Below are 23,055 nucleotides of genomic sequence, written 5' to 3' on the forward strand. Positions count from 1 at the left end.
AAGGATAAGGGGTAAGCCATTTAGGACAGAGATGAGGAGGAATTTCTTCACCCAGAGAGTGGTGAACCTGTGGAATTCTCTACCACAGAAGGCAGTTGAGGCCAATTCATTAAATATATTCAAGAAGGAGTTTGATATATTTCTTAAGGCTAAAGGGATCAAGGGGTATGGGGAGAAGGCAGGGACAGGGTACTGAATTTGGATGATCAGCCATGATCTCATTAAATGGCGGAGCAGGCTCGAGGGGCCGAATGGCCTACTCCTGCTCCTATCTTCTATGTTTCTATGTATGAGAAGAGATTGAGTAAACTAGGCCTGTATTCTCTTGAATTCAGAAGAATGAGAGGGGGATCTCATTGAAGCATACAAAATTATTACAGGGCTTGATAGGGTGGATGCTGGGAGAATGTTTCCCTTGGCTGGGGAGTCTAGAACCAGGGGCCACATCCTCAGGATAAAGGGTCGGCCATTCAGGACTGAGACGAGAAGAAATTTCTTCACTCAGAGGGTGGTGAATCTTTGGAATTCTCTACCCCAGAGGGCTGTGGAGGCTCCATCATTGGGTATATTCAAAACAGAAGTCGATAGATTTCTGACTGGTAAGGGCATCAAGGGATATGGTGATAGGACCAGTGAATGGAGTTGAGGTCGAAGATCAGCCATGATCTCATTAAATGGCGGAGCAGGCTCGAGGGGCCGAATGGCCTACTCCTATTTCTTATGTTCTTATCTACTCCATCCCCCTCGGTACCCTTCCCTAACAAAAATCGATCCATCTCAATCTTGAAATTTCCAATTGACCCCCAGCCTCGACAGCTTTTTTGGGGGAGCGAATTCCAGATTTCCACCACCCTTTGTGTGAAGAAGTGCTTCCCGACATCACCCCTGAACGGCCTGGCTCTAATTTTAAGGTGACGCCCCCCCTTGTTCTGGACTCCCCCCACCAGAGGAAATAGTTTCTCTCTCTCGACCCCATCGAATCCTTTAATCATCTTAAGCACCTCGATCAGATCACCCCTTAATCTTCTAAACTCGAGGGAATACAAGCCCAGTCTGTGCAGCCTGTCCTCATAATTTAACCCTTTTAGCCCCCGGGTATCACTCTGCCCCCCACCTCCAAGACCAATATGTCCTTCCCGAGATTGCACTGTTCTTGAGTTGATCACTAGTCGGGGTGGGGGGGCTAGCACTGTTGGAGAGTCATTGTCTGGTTTCCCATCCCTTGTGGGATTAGACTGGGTGGGATATTAAAGGGTGCGGGGAGTGAGGGGGAGAGTGGGATTAGACTGGGTGGGATATTAATGGGTGCGGGGAGAGAGTGGGATTAGACTGGGTGGGATATTAAAGGGTGCGGGGAGTGAGGGGGAGAGTGGGATTAGACTGGGTGGGATATTAAAGGGTACGGGGAGTGAGGGGGAGAGTGGGATTAGGCTGGGTGGGATATTAAAGGGTGCGGGGAGTGAGGGAGAGAGTGGGTTTAGACTGGGTGGGATATTAAAGGGTACGGGGAGTGAAGGGGAGAGTGGGATTAGACTGGGTGGGATATTAAAGGGTGCGGGGAGTGAGGGGGAGAGTGGGATTAGACTGGGTGGGATATTAAAGGGTGCGGGGAGTGAGGGGGCGAGTGGGATTAGACTGGGTGGGATATTAAAGGGTGCGGGGAGTGAGGGGGAGAGTGGGATTAGATTGGGTGGGATATTAATGGGTGCGGGGAGAGGGGGAGAGTGGGATTAGACTGGGTGGGATATTAAAGGGTGCGGGGAGTGAGGGGGAGAGTGGGATTAGATTGGGTGGGATATTAAAGGGTGCGGGGAGTGAGGGGGAGAGTGGGATTAGACTGGGTGGGATATTAATGGGTACGGGGAGAGAGGGGGAGAGTGGGATTAGACTGGGTGGGATATTAAAGGGTACGGGGAGTGAGGGATTAGACTGGGTGGGATATTAAAGGGTGCGGAGAGGGGGAGAGTGGGATTAGACTGGGTGCGATATTAAAGGGTGCGGGGAGTGAGGGGGAGAGTGGGATTAGACTGGATGGGCTGAATGGCCTGTTCTGATTCTATGATTTATTCACTAACTCTCCTTTTACATTGATTTTTTTCTCCCCGCCCCGTTCCTGAATGCTGCCCACCGTTACCTCGCCCACAGGGCCATTCATTACTGAGCACGCAGTGGTGGTGGGAGGCTATTCAACTATGAGCTGCATCACAGACAATTCCCCAATCCACAGACACAATATTCCCAGCAGAAGTTCCCTGATTTACCCCTCTCTAGGGGAGGGTTTTGCGGGGGGGGGGCACTGAGATCAACTGTGTTGGCCCACCGCCCACATCCACCTTTTGTTCAAATCCCCTCCATGGCCTCCTCGCTCTCTCCCTATCTCTGTAACCGCCTCCAGCCCTACAACCCCCCCGAGATCTCTGCGCTCCTCCAATTCTGGCCTCTTGAGCATCCCCCGATTTCCATCGCTCCACCATTGGCGGCCGTACCTTCAGCTGCCTGGGCCCCGAGCTCTGGAATGCCCTCCCTGAACCTCTCCGCCTCTCTCTCTCCTCCTTTAAGACGCTCCTTAAGTACGGTGTGTCAGCTATGGCTCTGTGGGCAGGACACTTGCCTCTGAGTCAGAAGGTTGTGGGTTCAAGTCTCACTCCAGAGACTTGAACACAAAAATCCAGGCTGACACTCACTCCAGGGCAGGACTAAGGGAGCGCCGCACTGTCGGAGGGGCGGTACTGAGGGAGCGCCGCACTGTCGGAGGGGCGGTACTGAGGGAGCGCCGCACTGTCGGAGGGGCTGTACTGAGGGAGCGCCGCACTGTCGGAGGGGCAGGACTGAGGGAGCGCCGCACTGTCGGAGGGGCGGTACTGAGGGAGCGCCGCACTGTCGGAGGGGCGGTACTGAGGGAGCGCCGCACTGTCGGAGGGGCGGTACTGAGGGAGCGCCGCACTGTCGGAGGGGCGGTACTGAGGGAGCGCCGCACTGTCGGAGGGGCGGTACTGAGGGAGCGCCGCACTGTCGGAGGGGCGGTACTGAGGGAGCGCCGCACTGTCGGAGGGGCGGTACTGAGGGAGCGCCGCACTGTCGGAGGTGCCGTCTTTCGGATGAGACGTTAAACTGAGGCCCCTGTCTGCTCTCTCAGGTGGATGTAAAAGATCCCACGGCCACTATTGGAAGAGGAGCAGGGGGAGTTCTCCGCACTGTCCTGGGGCCAATATTCATCCCTCAACCAACATCACTAAAACAGATGATCTGGTCATTATCACATTGCTGTTTGTGGGAGCTTGCTGTGCGCAAATTGGCTGCCGCGTTTCCTACATTACAACAGCGACGACATTTCAAAAAAAGTACTTCATTGGCTGTAAAGCGCTTTGGGACGTCATGAGGTGGCGAAAGGCGAGTTCTTTCTGTTTAAAAACCGGCCTCTTTGACCAAGCTTTTTGCTCGCCTGTCCGAATATCTCCTCACGGTGTCGAATTTTGTCCGCTAACCGCTGCCCGCAAAGCGCCCTCGGGCGACGCTGGATTAAGGCAAATTGCTGATGAGCTGGGTTCAGCTAATCCCTGGTCGAACCGGCAGGGCTGTCCCTTCTGTACTTTGCATACTTGTGAAACACGTAACAAGGAAATAGAAGAGGGGGCAGAGAGAGAGAGAGAGAGAAAGAGAACAAAACAAAACTGAGCTCCTGGAGAGACCAGTGCTGATTCAGCTCGTCCTCTGTTACCACGGCCAACGAAGAAGGCGGGCACTAAGACCCTGCGAGGGCGGTGGGTGGGGAGAGAGAGGAAAGAAAAAAGTTTCTGGATTGAGGAAAAACTTCTGGCCGGAGGGAGATAGAGTGGAGAATTCCGAGGGGAGGAAGACTCAACTTCAAATTCAAAAGTCATTCCCGATCTTTCGAGCAGGATGAGGGCGTGGGACCGCTGACCCACTTAAAGGTAACTTCTCAAAAGTTCAGCAACTGAACTCAAACTTTTAACCAAAAACTTGAACTTCTGAAAAGTTCACCAACTGAACTCAAACTTTTAACCAAAATCTTTAACTTCTCAAAAGTTCAGCAACTGAACTCAAAATTTTAACCAAAAACTTTTCTGTGTGTCTAACTATCAGGGGCTTGTTTTTTTGCACTGAAACAAACAAAAGCTGAGTTCTAATTTTCGCCTTTTAATTATGCAGCACTCCTTTGCAAACTGGTTTCTTTATTTTTTTTAAAAATCTGAACATCTCACGGTGTTTCTTGTCAAAACTTTTCCTGTTTTTTGGTGTTGAGCTGTGCGCTGCCCAGCCACCGGCCTCTGCTGCACTCTGAAGCCGGGGCCCTTGCACCGTTTCTGGAGCAGCTCAGCCCAGCGTGGGAGGCCAGGATTCAATCTGTCCCAGTAATTGCAAAATGTTCGCCCCGGGCGATCGCTCGTAAAATTACTGCTGGTTGAAATTCATTACAGCTGACTTTTTCACAAAAAAAGTCGTTGTAATTATCACACTGCCTCCTCGGTGTCTCACACACACCACACAGACTCTCTCCCCATCTCTGTAACCCCCTCCAGCCCTACACCCCTCCCTATCTCTGTAACCTCCTCCAGCCCTACACCCCTCCCTATCTCTGTAACCTCCTCCAGCCCCTACACCCCTCCCTATCTCTGTAACCTCCTCCAGCCCTACACCCCTCCCTATCTCTGTAACCTCCTCCAGCCCCTACACCCCTCCCTATCTCTGTAACCTCCTCCAGCCCCTACACCCCTCCCTATCTCTGTAAACTCCTCCAGCCCCTACACCCCTCCCTATCTCTGTAACCCCCTCCAGCCCTACACCCCTCCCTATCTCTGTAACCTCCTCCAGCCCTACACCCCTCCCTATCTGTGACCTCCTCCAGCCCCTACACCCCTCCCTATCTCTGTAACCTCCTCCAGCCCCTACACCCCTCCCTATCTCTGTGACCTCCTCCAGCCCCTACACCCCTCCCTATCTCTGTAACCTCCTCCAGCCCTACACCCCTCCCTATCTCTGTAACCCCCTCCAGCCCTACACCCCTCCCTATCTCTGTAACCCCCTCCAGCCCTACACCCCTCCCTATCTCTGTAACCCCCTCCAGCCCTACACCCCTCCCCATCTCTGTAACCCCCTACACCCCCCCATCTCTGTAACCTCCTCCAGCCCTACACCCCCCCATCTCTGTAACCTCCTCCAGCCCTACACCCCTCCTTATCTCTGTAACCTCCTCCAGCCCGACACCCCTCCCTATCTCTGTAACCCCCTCCAGCCCTACACCCCTCCCCATCTCTCTAACCTCCTCCAGCCCCATATCCCTCCACATCTCTGTAACCGCCTCCAGCCCTTACACCCCTCCCTATCTCTGTAACCTCCTCCAGCCCTACACCCCTCCCCATCTCTGTAACCCCCTACACCCCCCCATCTCTGTAACCTCCTCCAGCCCTACACCCCCCCATCTCTGTAACCTCCTCCAGCCCTACACCCCTCCTTATCTCTGTAACCTCCTCCAGCCCGACACCCCTCCCTATCTCTGTAACCCCCTCCAGCCCTACACCCCTCCCCTTCTCTCTAACCTCCTCCAGCCCCATATCCCTCCACATCTCTGTAACCCCCCTCCAGCCCCTACACCCCTCCCCATCTCTGTAACCTCCTCCAGCCCTACACCCCTCCCCATCTCTGTAACCCCCTCCAGCCCTACACCCCTCCCTATCTCTGTAATCTCCTCCAGCCCTACACCCCTCCCTATCTCTGTAATCTCCTCCAGCCCCTACACCCCTCCCTATCTCTGTAACCCCCCTCCAGCCCCGACACCCCTCCCTATCTCTGTAACCTCCTTCAGCCCTACACCCCTCCCCATCTCTGTAACCCCCTCCAGCCCCTACACCCCTCCCTCCCTCCGTAACCCCCTCCAGCCCTCCCCATCTCTGTAACCCCCTCCAGCCTGTACACCCCTCCCCATCTCTGTAACCCCCTCCAGCCCTACACCCCTCCCCATCTCTCTAACCATCTCCAGCCCCATATCCCTCCACATCTCTGTAACCCCCCTCCAGCCCCTACACCCCTATCTCTGTAACCTCCTCCAGCCCTACACCCCTCCCCATCTCTGTAACCCCCTCCAGCCCTACACCCCTCCCTATCTCTGTAATCTCCTCCAGCCCTACATCCCTATCTCTGTAACCCCCCTCCAGCCCCTACACCCCTCCCTATCTCTGTAACCTCCTCCAGCCCTACACCCCTCCCCATCTCTGTAACCCCCTCCAGCCCCTACACCCCTCCCCATCTCTGTAACCCCCTCCAGCCCCTACACCCCTCCCCATCTCTGTAACCCCCTCCAGCCCTACACCCCTCCCCATCTCTGTAACCCCCTCCAGCCTGTACACCCCTCCCCATCTCTGTAACCCCCCTACACCCCTCCCCATCTCTGTAACCCCCTCCAGCCCTACACCCCTCCCCATCTCTGTAACCCCCTCCAGCCTGTACACCCCTCCCCATCTCTGTAACCCCCTCCAGCCCTACACCCCTCCCGATCTCTCTAACCTCCTCCAGGTGTGTGGCGCGGTGGCGGGTGTAAATCAGCCAGAGTCCTTACGCCTGATCACGGTCCAGTGACCCTGCGGACCCTAAGTGGAACAGCCTGCAACCATTCACTGTCAGTGATGAATGGCCCACTTGGGGTGAGGTGACAGTGCGCCGCTCCCTCAGTGCTGCCCCTCTGACAGTGCGGCGCTCCCTCAGTGCCGCCCCTCCGACAGTGCGGCGCTCCCTCAGTGCCGCCCCTCCGACAGTGCGGCGCTCCCTCAGTGCCGCCCCTCCGACAGTGCGGCGCTCCCTCAGTGCCGCCCCTCCGACAGTGCGGTGCTCCCTCAGTGCCGCCCCTCCGACAGTGCGGCGCTCCCTCAGTGCCGCCCCTCCGACAGTGCGGCGCTCCCTCAGTACTGCCCCTCCGACAGTGCGGCGCTCCCTCAGTACCGCCCCTCCGACAGTGCGGCGCTCCCTCAGTACCGCCCCTCCGACAGTGCGGCGCTCCCTCAGTACTGCCCCTCCGACAGTGCGGCGCTCCCTCAGTACTGCCCCTCCGACAGTGCAGCGCTCCCTCAGTACTGCCCCTCCGACAGTGCGGCGCTCCCTCGGTACCGCCCCTCCGACAGTGCGGCGCTCCCTCGGTACCACCCCTCCGACAGTGCGGCGCTCCCTCAGTACTGCCCCTCCGACAGTGCGGCGCTCCCTCAGTACCGCCCCTCCGACAGTGCGGCGCTCCCTCGGTACCACCCCTCCGACAGTGCGGCACTCCCTCGGTACCGCCCCTCCGACAGTGCGGCGCTCCCTCAGTACCGCCCCTCCGACAGTGCGGCGCTCCCTCAGTACCGCCCCTCCGACAGTGCGGCGCTCCCTCAGTACCGCCCCTCCGACAGTGCGGCGCTCCCTCAGTACCGCCCCTCCGACAGTGCGGCGCTCCCTCAGTACCGCCCCTCCGACATTGCGGCGCTCCCTCAGTACCGCCCCTCCGACAGTGCGGCGCTCCCTCAGTACCGCCCCTCCGACAGTGCGGCGCTCCCTCAGTACTGCCCCTCCCACAGTGCGGCGCTCCCTCAGTACTGCCCCTCCGACAGTGCGGCGCTCCCTCAGTACCGCCCCTCCGACATTGCGGCGCTCCCTCAGTACCGCCCCTCCGACAGTGCGGCGCTCCCTCAGTACTGCCCCTCCGACAGTGCGGCGCTCCCTCAGTACTGCCCCTCCGACAGTGCGGCGCTCCCTCAGTACTGCCCCTCCGACATTGCGGCGCTCCCTCAGTACCGCCCCTCCGACAGTGCGGCGCTCCCTCAGTACCGCCCCTCCGACAGTGCGGCGCTCCCTCGGTACTGCCGGGTCCTCGCTGGTCCTCGTGGCTCAGTTCCACCTGACGCAGGGCGCTCGCCCGTAGAGCCGAGCGGGCAGCTCCTGTCTCTGGGCAAGGAAGGAAGCAACATTAATATTTATTTTGCTGTCGATTTTTTTTGGCGGGGTGGAGTGGGGTGTAACGCCAGCAAGATTTGTGTTGTTCTTTCCCTCTGGGATTTTTTTTCGGGGTGCCAGCACCGAGGAGAAACTCGCCTGTTTCTGGTGGAGTAAAGATGGGGCGGTTGGCGCGGGAGGCAAAGGGGGAATGTGATGCAGGATTTTTCTAAATGCTGGGAGGCATGGATGATAGCCAGCTGAGGACGAGAGGGTGCGCACGGGGATGGTGCGGACGAGAGGTTTCCTGGGCAGCAACGTTGGTCAGGTGGGCAGAACAGTGGCAAATGGAATTCAATCCGGAGAAGTGTGAGGTAATGCATTTGGGGAGGGCTAACCAGGAAAGGGAATACACATTAAATGGTAGGACACCTGAGTCGTGTAGAGGAACAAAGGGACCTTGGAGTGCATGTCCACAGATCCCTGAAGGTAGCAGGCCAGGTAGATAAGGTGGTTAAGAGGGCATACGGAATGCTTGCCTTTATTAGCCGAGGCATAGAATATAAGAGCAAGGGGGGTTATGCTTCAATATAAAACACTAGTTAGGGCACAGCTCCAGTACTGCATGCAGTTCTGGTTAGCACATTACAGGAAAGATGTGACTGCACTCGAGAGGTTACAGAGGAGATTTACAAGGATGTTGCTGGGAGTAGAGAATCTCAGCTATGAGGGAAGATTGGATCGGCTGGGTCTGTTTTCCTTGGAACAGAGGAGGCTGAGAGGGAGACCTTATTGAGGCGTATAAAATTATGAGGGGCCTAGATAAAGTGGATAGAAAGGACTTATTTCCCTTAGCAGAGGAGTCAAAAACCAGGGGGCACAGATTTAAAGTAATTGGTAGGAGGTTTAGAGAGGATTTGAGGGGAAATTTCTTCACCCAGAGGGTTGTGGGGGTCTGGAACTCACTGCCTGAAAGGGTGGTAGAGGCAGGAACCCTAACCACATTTAAAAAGTACTTGGATGTGCACTTGGGATGCTGTAACCTGCAGGGCTACGGACCAAGAGCTGGGAAGTGGGATTAGGCTGGATAGCTCTTTGTTGGCCGGCGCGGACACAATGGGCCGAAATGGCCTCCTTCCGTGCTGTAACTTTCTGTGATTCTAGGTAACGGCCCCGATTTGTATTTGCAGTCCGGAAACAGGAGTGAAGCCGGGCAACGATGGAGGCCGCCGCTTCGGCCCGGCCGAGTGCAAGCGCCGCCGGTGGAATCCGCGAGTACAAGATCGTGATGCTGGGGGCGGGCGGAGTCGGGAAGAGCGGTACGTGGGCCTCCCGTTACGATCCGATTTTTTTTTTTGGTTTTCCTTCCGGGAATCGGGCCACGACTCGCTCGGTGGTGCGGTCCGACAGGTCACTACCCCGTCCCGACGGCCATTCCTTCATTGCCGGGGCTCCAGACTCAGCCAGCTATTCGACTACGGGGGCCGTCCCAGAGTGCACCCAACTCTTGGCTGCTGAGGTCGCAGAACAAAGACCCTCTCCCCCAATTAAACCTTGATCACTGGTTAGGCCTTGACTGAAGTATTTTGGCCAATTCTGGGCATCGCAAGAGGAGATTGACCAGAATGGTACCAGGGCGGAGGGACTTGTTATACAGCAGACTAGAGAAACTGGGGTTGTTCTCCTTACAGCAGAGGTTACAGGGAGATTTTTTTAAAATTATTCGTTCCTGGGATGTGGGTGTCGCTGGCAAGGCCGGCATTTATTGCCCATCCCTAATCGCCCTCGAGAAGGTGGTGGTGAGCCGCCTTCTTGAACCGCTGCAGTCCGTGTGGTGAAGGTGCTCCCACAGTGCTGTTAGGGAGGGAGTTCCAGGATTTTGACCCAGCGACGATGAAGGAACGGCCGATATATTTCCAAGTCAGGATGGTGTGTGACTTAAACAGAGGTGTTCAAAATCTTGAGGGGTTTTGATAAGAGTTGATTAGCTGGTGAAATGGGCATTTGAAATTTAACGCAGAAAAGTGCAAAGTGATACATTTTGGTAGAAAGAATGAGGAGGCGCAATATACAAGAAACTCTCGATTTACTGGCACCTAAAAAAAAATAACCGGAAAGCTCTGTTAACCGGCAAAATTCAGGAGTAGGTTCAGGTAAGTTTTACTTCATATTAGTGGCAGTTCCTGGATCTGTGGCTGTGTAACCGGGGTTCCTGCACTTGTTGCTAAGCAACAGGGACGCTTGGTCTGTGGCCGGAGTTCCTGCATCTGTTGCTAAGCAACAGGGAAGCCTGGATTTGTTGCTGTGTACGGGGCTCTCGTACCTGTTACTGTACCGCTCTGTAATCCGGACTTTTTGATAAACCGGCACCACGCCGGTCCCGTTGGTGCTGGATAGAAAAGAGTTTCCTGTAAACGAAAGGCTACAATCCTAAAGGGGGTGCATTAACAGAGAGAGCTGGCGTTTATATGTGCACAAATCATTGAAGGTGGCAGGGCAGGTTGAGAAAGCAGTTAAAAAAGCATACGGGATCCTGGGCTTCATAAATAGAGGGATAGAGTACAAAAGCATGGAAGTTATGATGAACCTGTATAAAACACTGGTTCAGCCTCAACTGGAGTATTGTGTCCAATTCTGGGCACCGCACTTTAGGAAGGATGTGATGTCCTTAGAGAGGGTGCAGAAAAGATTTACAAGAATGGTTCCAGGGATGAGGGACTTCAGTTACGTGGATAGACTGGAGAAGCTGGGGTTGTTCTCCTTGGAGCAGAGAAGATTGAGAGGAGATTTGATCGAGGTGTTCAAAATCATGAGGGGTCTGGACAGAGTAGATCGGGAGAAACTGTTCCCATTGGCGGAAGGGCCGAGAACCAGAGGACACAGATTTAAGGTGATTGGCAGAAGAACCAAAGGCGACATGAGGAAAAACTTTTTTACTCAGCGAGTGGTTAGGATCTGGAATGCACTGCCTGAAAGGGCGGTGGAGGCAGACTCATTCGCGGATTTCAAAAGGGAATTGGGTAAGTACCTGAAGGAAAATAAATTTGCAGGGCTCCGGGGAAAGGGCGGGGGAGCGGGACTAGCTGAAGTGCTCCTGCAGAGAGCCGGCACGGGCTCGACGGGCCGAATGGCCTCCTTCTCTGCTGTAACCATTCTATGATTCTATCTTCTATTGATGGCCCCTAGTTTTGGATTCCACCCACAAGTGGAAACATATTCTCTACGTCAAACCCCTTTGTAATATTAAAGACCTCGATCAGGTCACCCCTCCGCCTTCTCTTTGCTAGAGAAAAGAGCCCCAGCCTGTTCACTATAACCCTCTCGGTTCTGGTTTCACACTTTGCAAATTTTATTAATCGGGACGGTTTCTGTCTCCTCTCCCCGTCCCGACTCCTCGCACCATCTCAGTCCTGCCCCTCCCCCCTGGTTACCAGGAAGTCATTCCCCTCGCCTCTCCCTCCCCTCCCCCCCAACACGTCAGGAACGCCCTCCTTCAGCACTGGGGCTTTCCCACAGGGATTAAGTTGACGGTGATGTCATCTGCTCGTCCTCATAATACCCAGCATGAATAGATGCCATGGCAACCCAAGTCTCCAGGCGAAGCGAGCACTGAGCGCGGGGAATGGAGAAAGTGTCGAGAAAGGTCACCGCGCGGCTGCAGGACATTCTGAGGGAGGGGGGGGCGAACAGCCAGAGGTCGTGGTCCATATCGGTACCAACGACATGGGTAGAAAGAGGGATAAGGTCCTGCAGGCAGATTTCAGGGAGCGAGGGAAGAGATTAAAAAGCAGGACCTCAAAAGGGGAGTTTTGATTGGCACCCCATCCACCACCTTAAACATTCACTCCCTCCACCACCGGCGCACCGTGGCTGCAGTGTGGACCATCTACAAGATGCACTGCAGCCACTCGCCAAGGCTTCTTCGGCAGCACCTCCCAAACCCGCGACCTCTTCCACCTAGAAGGACAAGGGCAGCAGGCACGTGGGAACACCACCGCCTCCAAGTTTCCCTCCAAGTCACACACATACCATCCCGACTTGGAAATATCTCGGGCCGTTCCTTCATCGTCGCTGGGTCAAAATCCTGGAACTCCCTCCCTAACAGCGCTGTGGGAGCACCTTCGCCACACGGGACTGCAGCGGTTCAAGAAGGCGGCTCACCACCACCTTCTCAAGGGGCAATTAGGGATGGGCAATAAATGCTGGCATTGCCAGCGACGTCCACATCCCCAAGAATGAATTAAAAAAAAAAAAAAATCTCTGGATTACTCCCGGTGCCACACGCCAGTGAGTATAGAAATAGGAGGATAGAGCAGATGAATGCCTGGCTGGAGACATGGTGCAGGAGGGAGGGCTTTAGATTCCTGGGGCATTGGGGGAGGTGGGACCCATACAGGCCGGACAGGTTACACCTCAACAGGGCCAGAACCAGTATCCTCGCAGGGAGGTTTGCTAGTGCTGATGGGGAGGGTTTAAACTAAGTTGGCAGGGGGGTGGGCACTAGGATGTAACATTCCAAAGCGGAGAAGTGAAGTGCTCAAAGCATTGGGAGAGGCAGAGAGCACTGAAGTAAGAAATAGTAAGGTATTGAAGGTATTGGGGCGGGGTCAAACGAAGAGAGAATACAGGATGGTCTACATAGAAACATAGAAGATAGGAGCAGGAGTCGGCCATTCGGCCCCTCGAGCCTGCTCCGCCATTCAATGCGATCATGGCTGATCCTCCAAATTCAGTACCCTGTCCCTGCCTTCTCCCCATACCCCTTGATCCCTTTAGCCTTAAGAAATATATCCAACTCCTTCTTGAATATATTTAATGAATTGGCCTCAACTGCCTTCTGTGGTAGAGAATTCCACAGGTTCATCACTCTCTGGGTGAAGAAATTCCTCCTCATCTCAGTCCTAAATGGCCTACCCCTTATCCTTAGACTGTGACCCCTGGTTCTGGACTCCCCGACCATCGGGAACATCCTTCCTGCATCTAGTCTGTCTAGTCCTGTCAGAATTTTATAAGTTTCAATAAGATCCCCTCTCATTCTTCTAAACGCCAGCGAGTACAAGCCCAATCGTCCCAATCTCTCCTCATACATCATTCCTGCCATCCCAGGTATCAGCCTGGTGAATCTTCGCTGAACTCCTTCCATGGCAAGAACATCCTTCCTCAGATAAGGTGACCAAAACTGCACACAGTACTCAAGGTGTGGTCTCACCAAGGCCCTGTACAACTGCAGCAAGACATCCTTGTTCCTGTACTCGAACCCTCTTGCTACGAAGGCCAACATACCATTTGTCTTCTTAACCGCCTGCTGCACTGCATGCTTACCTTCAGCGACTGGTGCACAAGGACACCCAGGTCTCGTTGCACTCCCCCTTCTCCCAATCTATTGCCATTCAGATAATAATCTGCCTTCCTGTTTTTGCCACCAAAGTGGATAACCTCACATTTATCCACATTATATTGCATCTGCTATGCTTTGCCCAATCACCCAACCTGTCCAAATCATACTGGAGTTTCTCAGCATCCTCCTCACAGCACACACGCCCACCCAGCTTTGTGTCGTCTGCAAATTTGGAGATATTACATCTAGTTCCCTTGTCTAGATCATTAATATATATTGTGAATAGCTGGGGTCCAAGGACCGACCCCTGCGGTACCCCACTAGTCACTGCCTGCCACTCTAAGATGAAAGGTCTTCAGGATGGTCTGACGAAAGGTCTTTGACCTGAAACGTTGACCCTGTTTCTCTCTCCACGGATGCTGCCGTGACCTGCTGAGTTTTCCCAGCTTTTTCTGTTGTTATTTTGGATTTCCAGCATCCGCAGTATTTTGCTATTGTATGGTCTAAGATGGGTTGACAGTATGTGTGTGAACGCACGAAGCGTAGTAAACAAGGTTGGTGAGCTGCAGGCGCAAATAGCCACGTGGGAAGATGATGCTGTGGCAATAACTGAGGCCTGGCTCAAAAAAGGGCAGGATTGGGTATTAAATATTCCTGCTTATAAGGTGTTCAGGAAAGATAGGAGGTGGGGTGGCAGTATTGGTCAAGGAGGATGTTACAGTGCTGGAGAGGGAGGATGTCCTGGAGGGGTCAAGGACAGAATTGATATGGCTAGAGTTAAGAAATAATAGAGGTGCCATTACACTAGGTGTATTCTATAGGCCACTAACTAGTGGGAAAGATATGGAGGAGCAAATTTGCACAGAAATTACAGAAAGATGCAAGAACTATAGAGTTGTAATAATGGGGAACTTCAACTATCCTAATATAGACTGGGTAAAGGGCAGAGAAGGGGAAGAATTTCTGGAGTGTGTTCAGGATAACTTTCTTGATCAGTATGTTTTCAGCCCGACGAGGGAGGAGGTATTGCTGGATCTGGTTCTGGGGAATGAGGTAGGTCAGGTGGAGCAAGTATCAGTCGGTGAATATTGAGGGAATAGTGATCATAGTATCATAAGGTTTAGATTAGCTATGGAAAAGGACAGGGAGCAATCTAGAGTAAAAATGTTTAACTGGGGGAAGGCCAATTTCAGTGGGATGAGAATGGATCTGGCCCGGGTAAACTGGAATCAAAGACTGGCAGGCAAAACTGTAGTGGAATAATGGGCTGCCTTTAAAGAGGAAATAGTTCGGGTACAGTCGAGGTACATTCCCACTAGGGGGAAAGGCAGGGCAACTAAAGTCAGAGCTCCCTGGATGACGAAAGAGACAGAGAATATGATGAAGCAGAGAAAGAGTGAGTGGTTAGGATCTAGAATGCACTGCCTGAGAGGGTGGTGGAGGCAGACTCAATCGTGGCTTTCAAAAGGGAGTTGGATAAGTACCTGAAAGAAAAACATTTGTGAAAGGCGAGTTCTTTCTGTTTAAAAACCTACGGGGAAAGGGCGGGGGAGTGGGACTAGCTGAGAGTCGGCACTGGCTCGACGGGCCGAATGGCCGCCTTCCGTGCTGTAACCATAATATGATTCTAATGGAGGATTTACAAGGATGGAGGCCCGAGTTACACGATGAACAGAATGATTCACTACACAGTTATTTTACAGTTTAACGACAGCAACTTACCTTTATATAGCGCCTTTAACGTAATAAAACGTCCCAAGGCGCTGCATGGGAGCGATTTATCAAACAAAATTTGAGATCGAGCCACAGAGGGAGATATTAGGACAGGCGACCAAAAGCTGGGTCAAAGAGGTCGGTTTTAAGGAGCGTCTTAAAGGCAGAGAGGTTTAGGGTGGGAATTCCAGAGCTCGTGGCCCAGGTAGCTGAAGGCACGGCCACCAATGGTGGAGCGATGGAAATCGGAGGATGCTCAAGAGGCCAGAATTGGAGCAGCGCAGAGATCTCGGAGGATTGTAGGAGGTTACAGAGATAGGGAGGTCGTGGCAGGATTTGAATGCAAGGTCTGGGGACGGACCCCGATAACCTTCCAGCGTGCGGGGCTCAGTACCACAATAGACAGTAAATTTACCAACTGAGCTCTGAGCAGGGTGGATCGATCAGATTTCTTGTTAAACTTATTGAGCTGCAGGAGGGGGGCGGGGCGGGGTTTCTGAATGGCCTGTTACTGGGGCCCTAGGGCAGATCAGAGTATCGAAGCAGAGCGTCTATTAACACCACTGTGTTTGCCAATGAGAAGGAGGGCGGCCGGACTTGCAGCAAACAGTCCATTTGCACAGCGCACTACAACAAACAGTCTAGAGTCTAGTTAAACCAAAGAGATGCTCCGAACTACAGCAAAACAGAGCTCATGACCAAAACTGCAGCAATGTCTCCTGATAAAAGCAGGATTATTTCTCCAGCAAAACCGCAGTGAGTGAAGGATAGTTACAGAATATAAATTATGTGCATGAAATCAACCGCAGTCACTAACAGCAGTGCGGCATCCAGGCGTGATTGACAAGGGGAAATTAGCCAATCATCTCTATTCCGGCCGGGACTTGTGGTGTCATTCTTCACGGCCATGTCTGAAGGTTTAATTTGTTTGTCTTCTTGCAGCCATGACGATGCAGTTCATCAGCCATCGCTTCCTCGATTACCATGACCCGACAATCGGTAAGAGACGGCTTCAGTCTGAACTACTCGTGGGGTGTGTAGAGGGAGCTTTACTCTCTATCTAACCCCGTGCTGTACCTGCCCTGGGAGTGTTTGATGGGACAGTGTAGAGGGAGCTTTACTCTGTATCTAACCCGTGCTGTACCTGCCCTGGGAGTGTTTGATGGGACAGTGTAGAGGGAGCTTTACTCTGTATCTAACCCGTGCTGTACCTGCCCTGGGAGTGTTTGATGGGGACAGTGTAGAGGGAGCTTTACTCTGTATCTAACCCGTGCTGTACCTGCCCTGGGAGTGTTTGATGGGACAGTGTAGACGGAGCTTTACTCTGTATCTAACCCCGTGCTGTATCTGCCCCAGGAGTGTTTGATGGGACAGTGTAGACGGAGCTTTACTCTGTATCTAACCCGTGCTGTACCTGCCCTGGGAGTGTTTGATGGGGACAGTGTAGAGGGAGCTTTACTCTGTATCTAACCCGTGCTGTACCTGCCCTGGGAGTGTTTGATGGGGACAGTGTAGAGGGAGCTTTACTCTGTATCTAACCCGTGCTGTACCTGCCCTGGGAGTGTTTGATGGGGACAGTGTAGAGGGAGCTTTACTCTGTATCTAACCCGTGCTGTACCTGCCCTGGGAGTGTTTGATGGGACAGTGTAGAGGGAGCTTTACTCTGTATCTAACCCGTGCTGTACCTGCCCTGGGAGTGTTTGATGGGACAGTGTAGAGGGAGCTTTACTCTGTATCTAACCCGTGCTGTACCTGCCCTGGGAGTGTTTGATGGGGACAGTGTAGAGGGAGCTCTACTCTGTATCTAACCCATGCTGTACCTGCCCTGGGAGTGGATATTGCTGGCAGTGGGAGCCAGCAATGGTTAAGTTATTCGTCACTGATCTTTGAGAAGCTCAATTAATGCTGTGATGTTTGGAGGAGTGATCTCTCCCTGGCGTTGGTCGACGTGACCAAGGGTCCTTGAGTAACCAAGGTAGGCAGGAGGTCACAGGACAACAGTAATATCTTGCATTTATATAGCGCCTTTATCGCAGTAAAACGTCCCAGGGTGCTTCACAGGAGCGATTATCAGACAAAATTTGACACCGAGCCACATGAGATATTAGCGACAGGTGACCAAAAGCTTGGTCAAGGTGGTCAGTTTTAAGGAGCGTCTTAAAGGAGGAGAGACTGAGAGGTTTAGGGAGGGAATTCCAGAGCTCGGGGCCCAGGCAGCTGAAGGCACGGCCGCCAATGGTGGAGCGATGGAAATCGGGGGGGATGCTCGAGAGGCCAGAATTGGAGGAGCGCCGAGATCTCGGAGGGTCGTAGGGCTGGAGGAGGTTACAGAGATAGGGAGGGACAGGAGATGATAATTTAAGATGAATGTGATCTGAGGTTTACTCCCGCCTCTTGTTCCTAATTTATTTATTTTAAACCCCTCTCCATTCCTCAGAGGACGCCTACAAAACACGCGTGCGCATCGATGACGAGTCGGCACATCTGGACATCCTGGATACAGCGGGACAGGTGTGTAACGAGGGCAGCACCTTGCGCGCTCTCCCTCAGTACCGCCCCTCCGACAGTGCGGCGCTCATTCAGTACTGCCCCTCCGACAGTGCGGCGCTCCCTCAGTACCGCCCCTCCGACAGTGCGGCGCTCCCTCAGTACTGCCCCTCCGACAGTGCGGCGCTCCCTCAGTACTGCCCCTCCGACAGTGCGGCGCTCCCTCAGTACCGCCCCTCCGACAGTGCGGCGCTCACTCAGTACCGCCCCTCCGACAGTGCGGCGCTCCCTCAGTACCGCCCCTCCGACAGTGCGGCGCTCATTCAGTACCACCCCTCCGACAGTGCGGCGCTCCCTCAGTACCGCCCCTCCGACAGTGCGGCGCTCCCTCAGTACTGCCCCTCCGACAGTGCGGCGCTCCCTCAGTACCGCCCCTCCGACAGTGCGGCGCTCCCTCAGTACCGCCCCTCCGACAGTGCGGCGCTCCCTCAGTACCGCCCCTCCGACAGTGCGGCGCTCCCTCAGTACTGCCCCTCCGACAGTGCGGCGCTCCCTCAGTACTGCCCCTCCGACAGTGCGGCGCTCCCTCAGTACTGCCCCTCCGACAGTGCGGCGCTCCCTCAGTACTGCCCCTCCGACAGTGCGGCGCTCCCTCAGTACTGCCCCTCCGACAATGCGGCGCTCCCTCAGTACTGCCCCTCCGACAGTGCGGCGCTCCCTCAGTACTGGCACTGGGAGTGTGAACCTGGATTTTGTGCTCAAGTCTCTGGAGTGGGACTCGAACCCAAGAACAGGAGACTCGGGGGGAGAGTGCCGCCCACCGAGTTACAGATTCATGGCTTCGTTCCAGAGGTGGTGGAGGAGGCACGAAGTCGGAATGGGGGGGGGGGGGGGTGTAAATGTCCGCGTGTCAGTCTCGTTTCCCCGGCGACTGAGTGTTTGCACCCTGCGTTTCAGGCGGAGTTTACGGCCATGAGGGACCAGTACATGCGCGGCGGAGAGGGATTCATCATCTGTTACTCCATCACGGACCGCCGCAGCTTCCAGGAGGCCACGGAGTTCAAGCATCTGATCTACCGGGTGCGGCACACCTATGACATCCCGGTGGTGCTCGTGGGGAACAAGACGGACCTGTGCAACCTGCGGCAGGTAAATTCTAACAGGACTAGACAGACTAGATGCAGGAAGGATGTTCCCGATGGCGGGGGAGTCCAGAACCAGGGGTCACAGTCTAAGGATAAGGGGTAAGCCATTTAGGACAGAGATGAGGAGGAATTTCTTCACCCAGAGAGTGGTGAACCTGTGGAATTCTCTACCACAGAAGGCAGTTGAGGCCAATTCATCAAATATATTCAAGAAGGAGTTAGATATATTTCTTAAGGCTAAAGGGATCAAGGGATATGGGGAGAAGGCAGGGATAGGGTACTGAGTTTGGATGATCAGCCATGATCGCATTGAATGGCAGAGCAGGCTCGAGGGGCCGAATGGCCTCCTCCTGCTCCTATCTTCTATGAGAACCACCCCACCCCACTTCATAAGCCCGGGCTGGGAGGAGTTTAACCAGCTTTGGCCCTAGTCACTCTACAATTGATTCAGATATATAAAGAAATTGCATTTCTATAGCACCTTTCACCACCTTAGGTCTCAAAGCACCTTACAGCCAATGAAGTACTTTTTTTTGAAGTGTAGTCACTGTTGTAATGCAGGAAATGTGGCAGCCAATTTGCGCACAGCAAGCTCCCACAAACAGCAATGTGATAAATGACCAGATCAGCTGTTTTTTAAGCGATGTTCGGTCGAGGGATAAGTATTAGCTTCAGGGCACTGGGAGAACTACCCTACTCTGCTTCGAAAGAGTGGCTGTGGGATCAGAGGGGCGGTACGGAGGGAGCGCGCCGCACCGTCGGAGGGGCGGTACGGAGGGAGCGCCGCGCTGTCGGAGGGGCGCTACGGAGGGAGCGCCGCGCTGTCGGAGGGGCGGTACTGAGGGAGCGCCGCGCTGTCGGAGGGGCGGTACTGAGGGAGCGCCGCGCTGTCGGAGGGGCGGTACTGAGGGAGCGCCGTGCTGTCGGAGGGGCGGTACTGAGGGAGCGCCGCGCTGTCGGAGGGGCGGTACTGAGGTAGCGGCGGTACTGAGGGAGCGTCGGAGGGGCGGTACTGAGGGAGCGCCGCGCCGTCGGAGGGGCGGTACTGAGGGAGCGCCGCGCCGTCGCAGGGGCGGTACTGAGGTAGCGGCGGTACTGAGGGAGCGTCGGAGGGGCGGTACTGAGGGAGCGTCGGAGGGGCGGTACTGAGGGAGCGCCGCGCCGTCGGAGGGGCGGTACTGAGGGAGCGCCGCGCCGTCGCAGGGGCGGTACTGAGGGAGCGGCGCGCCGTCGGAGGGGCGGTACTGAGGGAGCGCCGCGCCGTCGCAGGGGCGGTACTGAGGGAGCGCTGCGCCGTCGGAGGGGTGGTACTGAGGGAGCGCCGGTACTGAGGGAGCGCCGGAGGGGCGGTACTGAGGGAGCGTCGGAGGGGCGGTACTGAGGGAGCGCCGCGCCGTCGCAGGGACGGTACTGAGGGAGCGCCGCGCTGTCGCAGGGGCGGTACTGAGGGAGCGCCGCGCCGTCGCAGGGGCGGTACTGAGGGATCGCCGCACTGTCGGAGGGGCGGTACTGAGGGAGCGCCGCGCTGTCGGAGGGGCGGTACGGAGGGAGCGTTGGAGGGGCGGTACTGAGGGAGCGCCGTGCTGTCGGAGGGGTGGTACGGAGGGAGCGTCGCAGGGGCGGTACTGAGGGATCACCGCACTGTCGGAGGGGCCGTCTTTCGGATGAGATGTTAAACCAGAGACCCCGTCTGCCCTTTCAGGTGGACGTAAAAGATCCCACTTCAAAAACACTGCATTGGCTGTAAAGCGCTTTGGTATGGGTCCGGAGGTGGGTGAAAGGCGCTGGATTATTAATCCAATCCAACCCAACCCAACCGGAGGGTGCGGGTCCATGTCGGGGCAGCTCGGACCCCCTCCTGCCCCGACTAATGTCGGGGGTTCAGTTCGGTTCCAGACTGCCGGCTGAGCCTGTGTCTCTTGTTTGCCACCCAGGTGTCGAAGGACGAGGGCGCGGTGCTGGCGCGAGAATTCAACTGCCCGTTCTTCGAGACCTCGGCCGCCCTCCGCTACTTCATCGACGACGTGTTCCACGCCATGGTGCGGGAGATCCGGCGTAAGGAGAAGGAGGCCGTGCTGGCGCAGGAGAGGCGCGGCAAGCTCAAGGACAGTGTGTGGAAGAGACTAAAGGGGCCCTTCCGAAAGAAGAGGCACTCGGTCACGTGAGAGAGGGGGAGGGTGGAGGTGGGGGTTCCCCGCAGTGGGGGGGGGGAAACTGTGGCTGCAGCTACCCCGCACCCCTCCCTCCACCAGCAGCCCCCTACCCCTCTCCATGTTAACGCACGAGGGGTGTGTTTATGGGGCTGAGCATCAGCCACTTTGCAGTAGTTTTACCCCTCCCCCGGTGGCCTGGATTAAGCAGTAGAATCTATTCCTCCCCCCACACCGTTACCCCTACGGACCTACTGAAATAACCATACTAGTCATTCATATCGCCGCATTAATGGACAGGTTTCTACAGTACAGTCCCAGGGCCGCACCCAACATCAGCTCAAACACTCCCAGGGCAGGTACAGCAGGGGTTAGATACAGAGTAAAGCTCCCTCTACACTGTCCCCATCAAACACTCCCAGGGCAGGTACAGCACGGGTTAGATACAGAGTAAAGCTCCCTCTACACTGTCCCCATCAAACACTCCCAGGGCAGGTACAGCACGGGTTAGATACAGAGTAAAGCTCCCTCTACACTGTCCCCATCAAACACTCCCAGGGCAGGTACAGCACGGGTTAGATACAGAGTAAAGCTCCCTCTACACTGTCCCATCAAACACTCCCAGGGCAGGTACAGCACGGGTTAGATACAGAGTAAAGCTCCCTCTACACTGTCCCATCAAACACTCCCAGGGCTGGTACAGCACGGGTTAGATACAGAGTAACGCTCCCTCTACACTGTCCCCATCAAACACTCCCAGGGCAGGTACAGCACGGGTTAGATACAGAGTAAAGCTCCCTCTACACTGTCCTGTCAATGTTGCTGAGCCCCAATCTCAAGAGAGCCTCCTACTGTGCAACATGGCGATGCCAATCAGGGCTGAATTAGGGACAGTGGATGCTGTGGATTCTCAGCCTGCAGAATGTGGGTCAAAAATGTTCCTTGCAGCAATTCACTTGCGACCCCCCTCACCCACCATTCTGTGAGCTCGACTCGAATCCAAGTCCCAAGCGTAAAAAGCCAGCATTGACGCTGGCCACCACATCACTGATTTATATAAATGGAATCCTCAATCTGACCTTCTCATTGACTTGGTGTGGAATTAAAGGCTCCCTTTGACCTGCCTCGTGTTTTGGTTAACGGGCCCTCCCACCAGTGACCTCTGGCACCTCAGCTACGCGGCCAGTCTTCGTACACACGCCTGGACAACAAAGCGGCGGCGGGCTGCTCGACTACAGAAGGCAGCACACACCCCACACAGCCTGATCCGCTGCTCACCCGAAGCGGCAGAGTCGGCAGGGAATCGCTGGAACAGCGACCGCGATGAGGGGTGATTTTGCTCTCCCCTGGTTCCAGGGAGGTCTCGAGGCAAGTTGAACACTCCGCCCTCCCACAGACCAGGGACGAAGTCTAACCGGCGTGGGTCACTGCCACCCGAGGGAACTTTAGGCTTTCGGTTGAAGTGGACTGTAACCTTAATGACTGTATCTGCGAATGGATCCGCCTTAAAAGGTGCACCCACTTTCCTGCTCCGCTCCGCAGAACTGACGTATAATGTATATTGTTTGAAGTAACACTCTGGCTGTTAAGGATTCTTGCCTATTAAATGAAGATAAAAAAATTCTTTCAAGGGCAGGGGGGGAAGTGGGATTAATTGGACAGCTCTTTCGAAGAACCGGCAAAGGCCCGATGGGCCGAATGGCCTCCTTCGGTGTTGTATCATTCTATGAGTACCCACATCCTAAGGGTGGCGGGACAGCAGAGCAGGACTACACTTTGTATCAAGCGCACTCCAGCCACGCGAGCGTGAGATTCAGACCAGTTTGGAGGAGGAGGAGGAGTGGGGGGAGGGTTGGGGTGGAGGTGTAGTGTTGAGGCCAGAGCACAGAGCGGTGATTCTGCCCCGGTCAGCCTGGCGGAGACACTCTGGCATCTGGCCGTTACCTAACGTGCCGGGTTACGGCCCACAAACACAGGCAGTCACCGGAGAGGAGGGGATGGAGGTGGTAATGTTCCCTTCGGAACAAAAAAAATTCACCACGACGTGACGGGGAGCAAAGTGCATCTGTCCCTTCTCACAAACTCACCAGAGAGGGGACACACACTGAAAACAGCAATAAAAACACGTTCTGAAAAACCACAGCAAGCCCATCACTGTCTGAAAAAGAAAAGATGGGTTGACGGCTTCTGTGGTCACTTGATAAAGCGTACGATCATTACGTTGATTTTGACAAGATATAGGCTAACATTCTATGTTATAGAGACAGACCTGTACCCACCAGTACTGTACCCCAGTGTTATACAG

The 23,055-nt window shown here is 54.9% G+C and overlaps 1 protein-coding gene across 1 annotated transcript; it reads left to right on the forward strand.

The window, feature by feature from the left end:
• Positions 1 to 3,637: 3,637 nt before the first annotated feature.
• Positions 3,638 to 21,360, forward strand: LOC147086406 (GTP-binding protein Rit1-like). The gene is made up of 6 exons (XM_085978498.1): positions 3,638 to 3,932; positions 9,108 to 9,236; positions 15,911 to 15,967; positions 17,406 to 17,479; positions 18,413 to 18,604; positions 20,535 to 21,360. Exons 2-6 carry the CDS (start codon positions 9,137 to 9,139, stop codon positions 20,763 to 20,765), a joined length of 654 nt encoding a protein of 217 aa, XP_085834624.1. The 5' UTR covers positions 3,638 to 3,932; positions 9,108 to 9,136; the 3' UTR covers positions 20,766 to 21,360.
• The last annotated feature ends 1,695 nt before the right edge of the window (positions 21,361 to 23,055 follow it).

Source organism: Somniosus microcephalus, unplaced genomic scaffold (assembly GCF_052327205.1).
Source record: "Somniosus microcephalus isolate GS21.2 unplaced genomic scaffold, FLI_Smic_1.0 unresolved_chr7, whole genome shotgun sequence".
In the NCBI taxonomy this organism is placed as follows: domain Eukaryota; kingdom Metazoa; phylum Chordata; class Chondrichthyes; order Squaliformes; family Somniosidae; genus Somniosus; species Somniosus microcephalus.

What these genes read in the sequence shown, in the direction of transcription:
- LOC147086406 (XM_085978498.1), top strand. Translation starts at nt 9,137, where the DNA reads ATGGAGGCCGCCGCTTCGGCCCGGCCGAGTGCAAGCGCCGCCGGTGGA. An exon ending in GGGCGGAGTCGGGAAGAGCG is followed by an intron (nt 9,237 to 15,910) that starts GTACGTGGGCCT and finishes GTCTTCTTGCAG; the next exon opens with CCATGACGATGCAGTTCATC. An exon ending in TTACCATGACCCGACAATCG is followed by an intron (nt 15,968 to 17,405) that starts GTAAGAGACGGC and finishes TCCATTCCTCAG; the next exon opens with AGGACGCCTACAAAACACGC.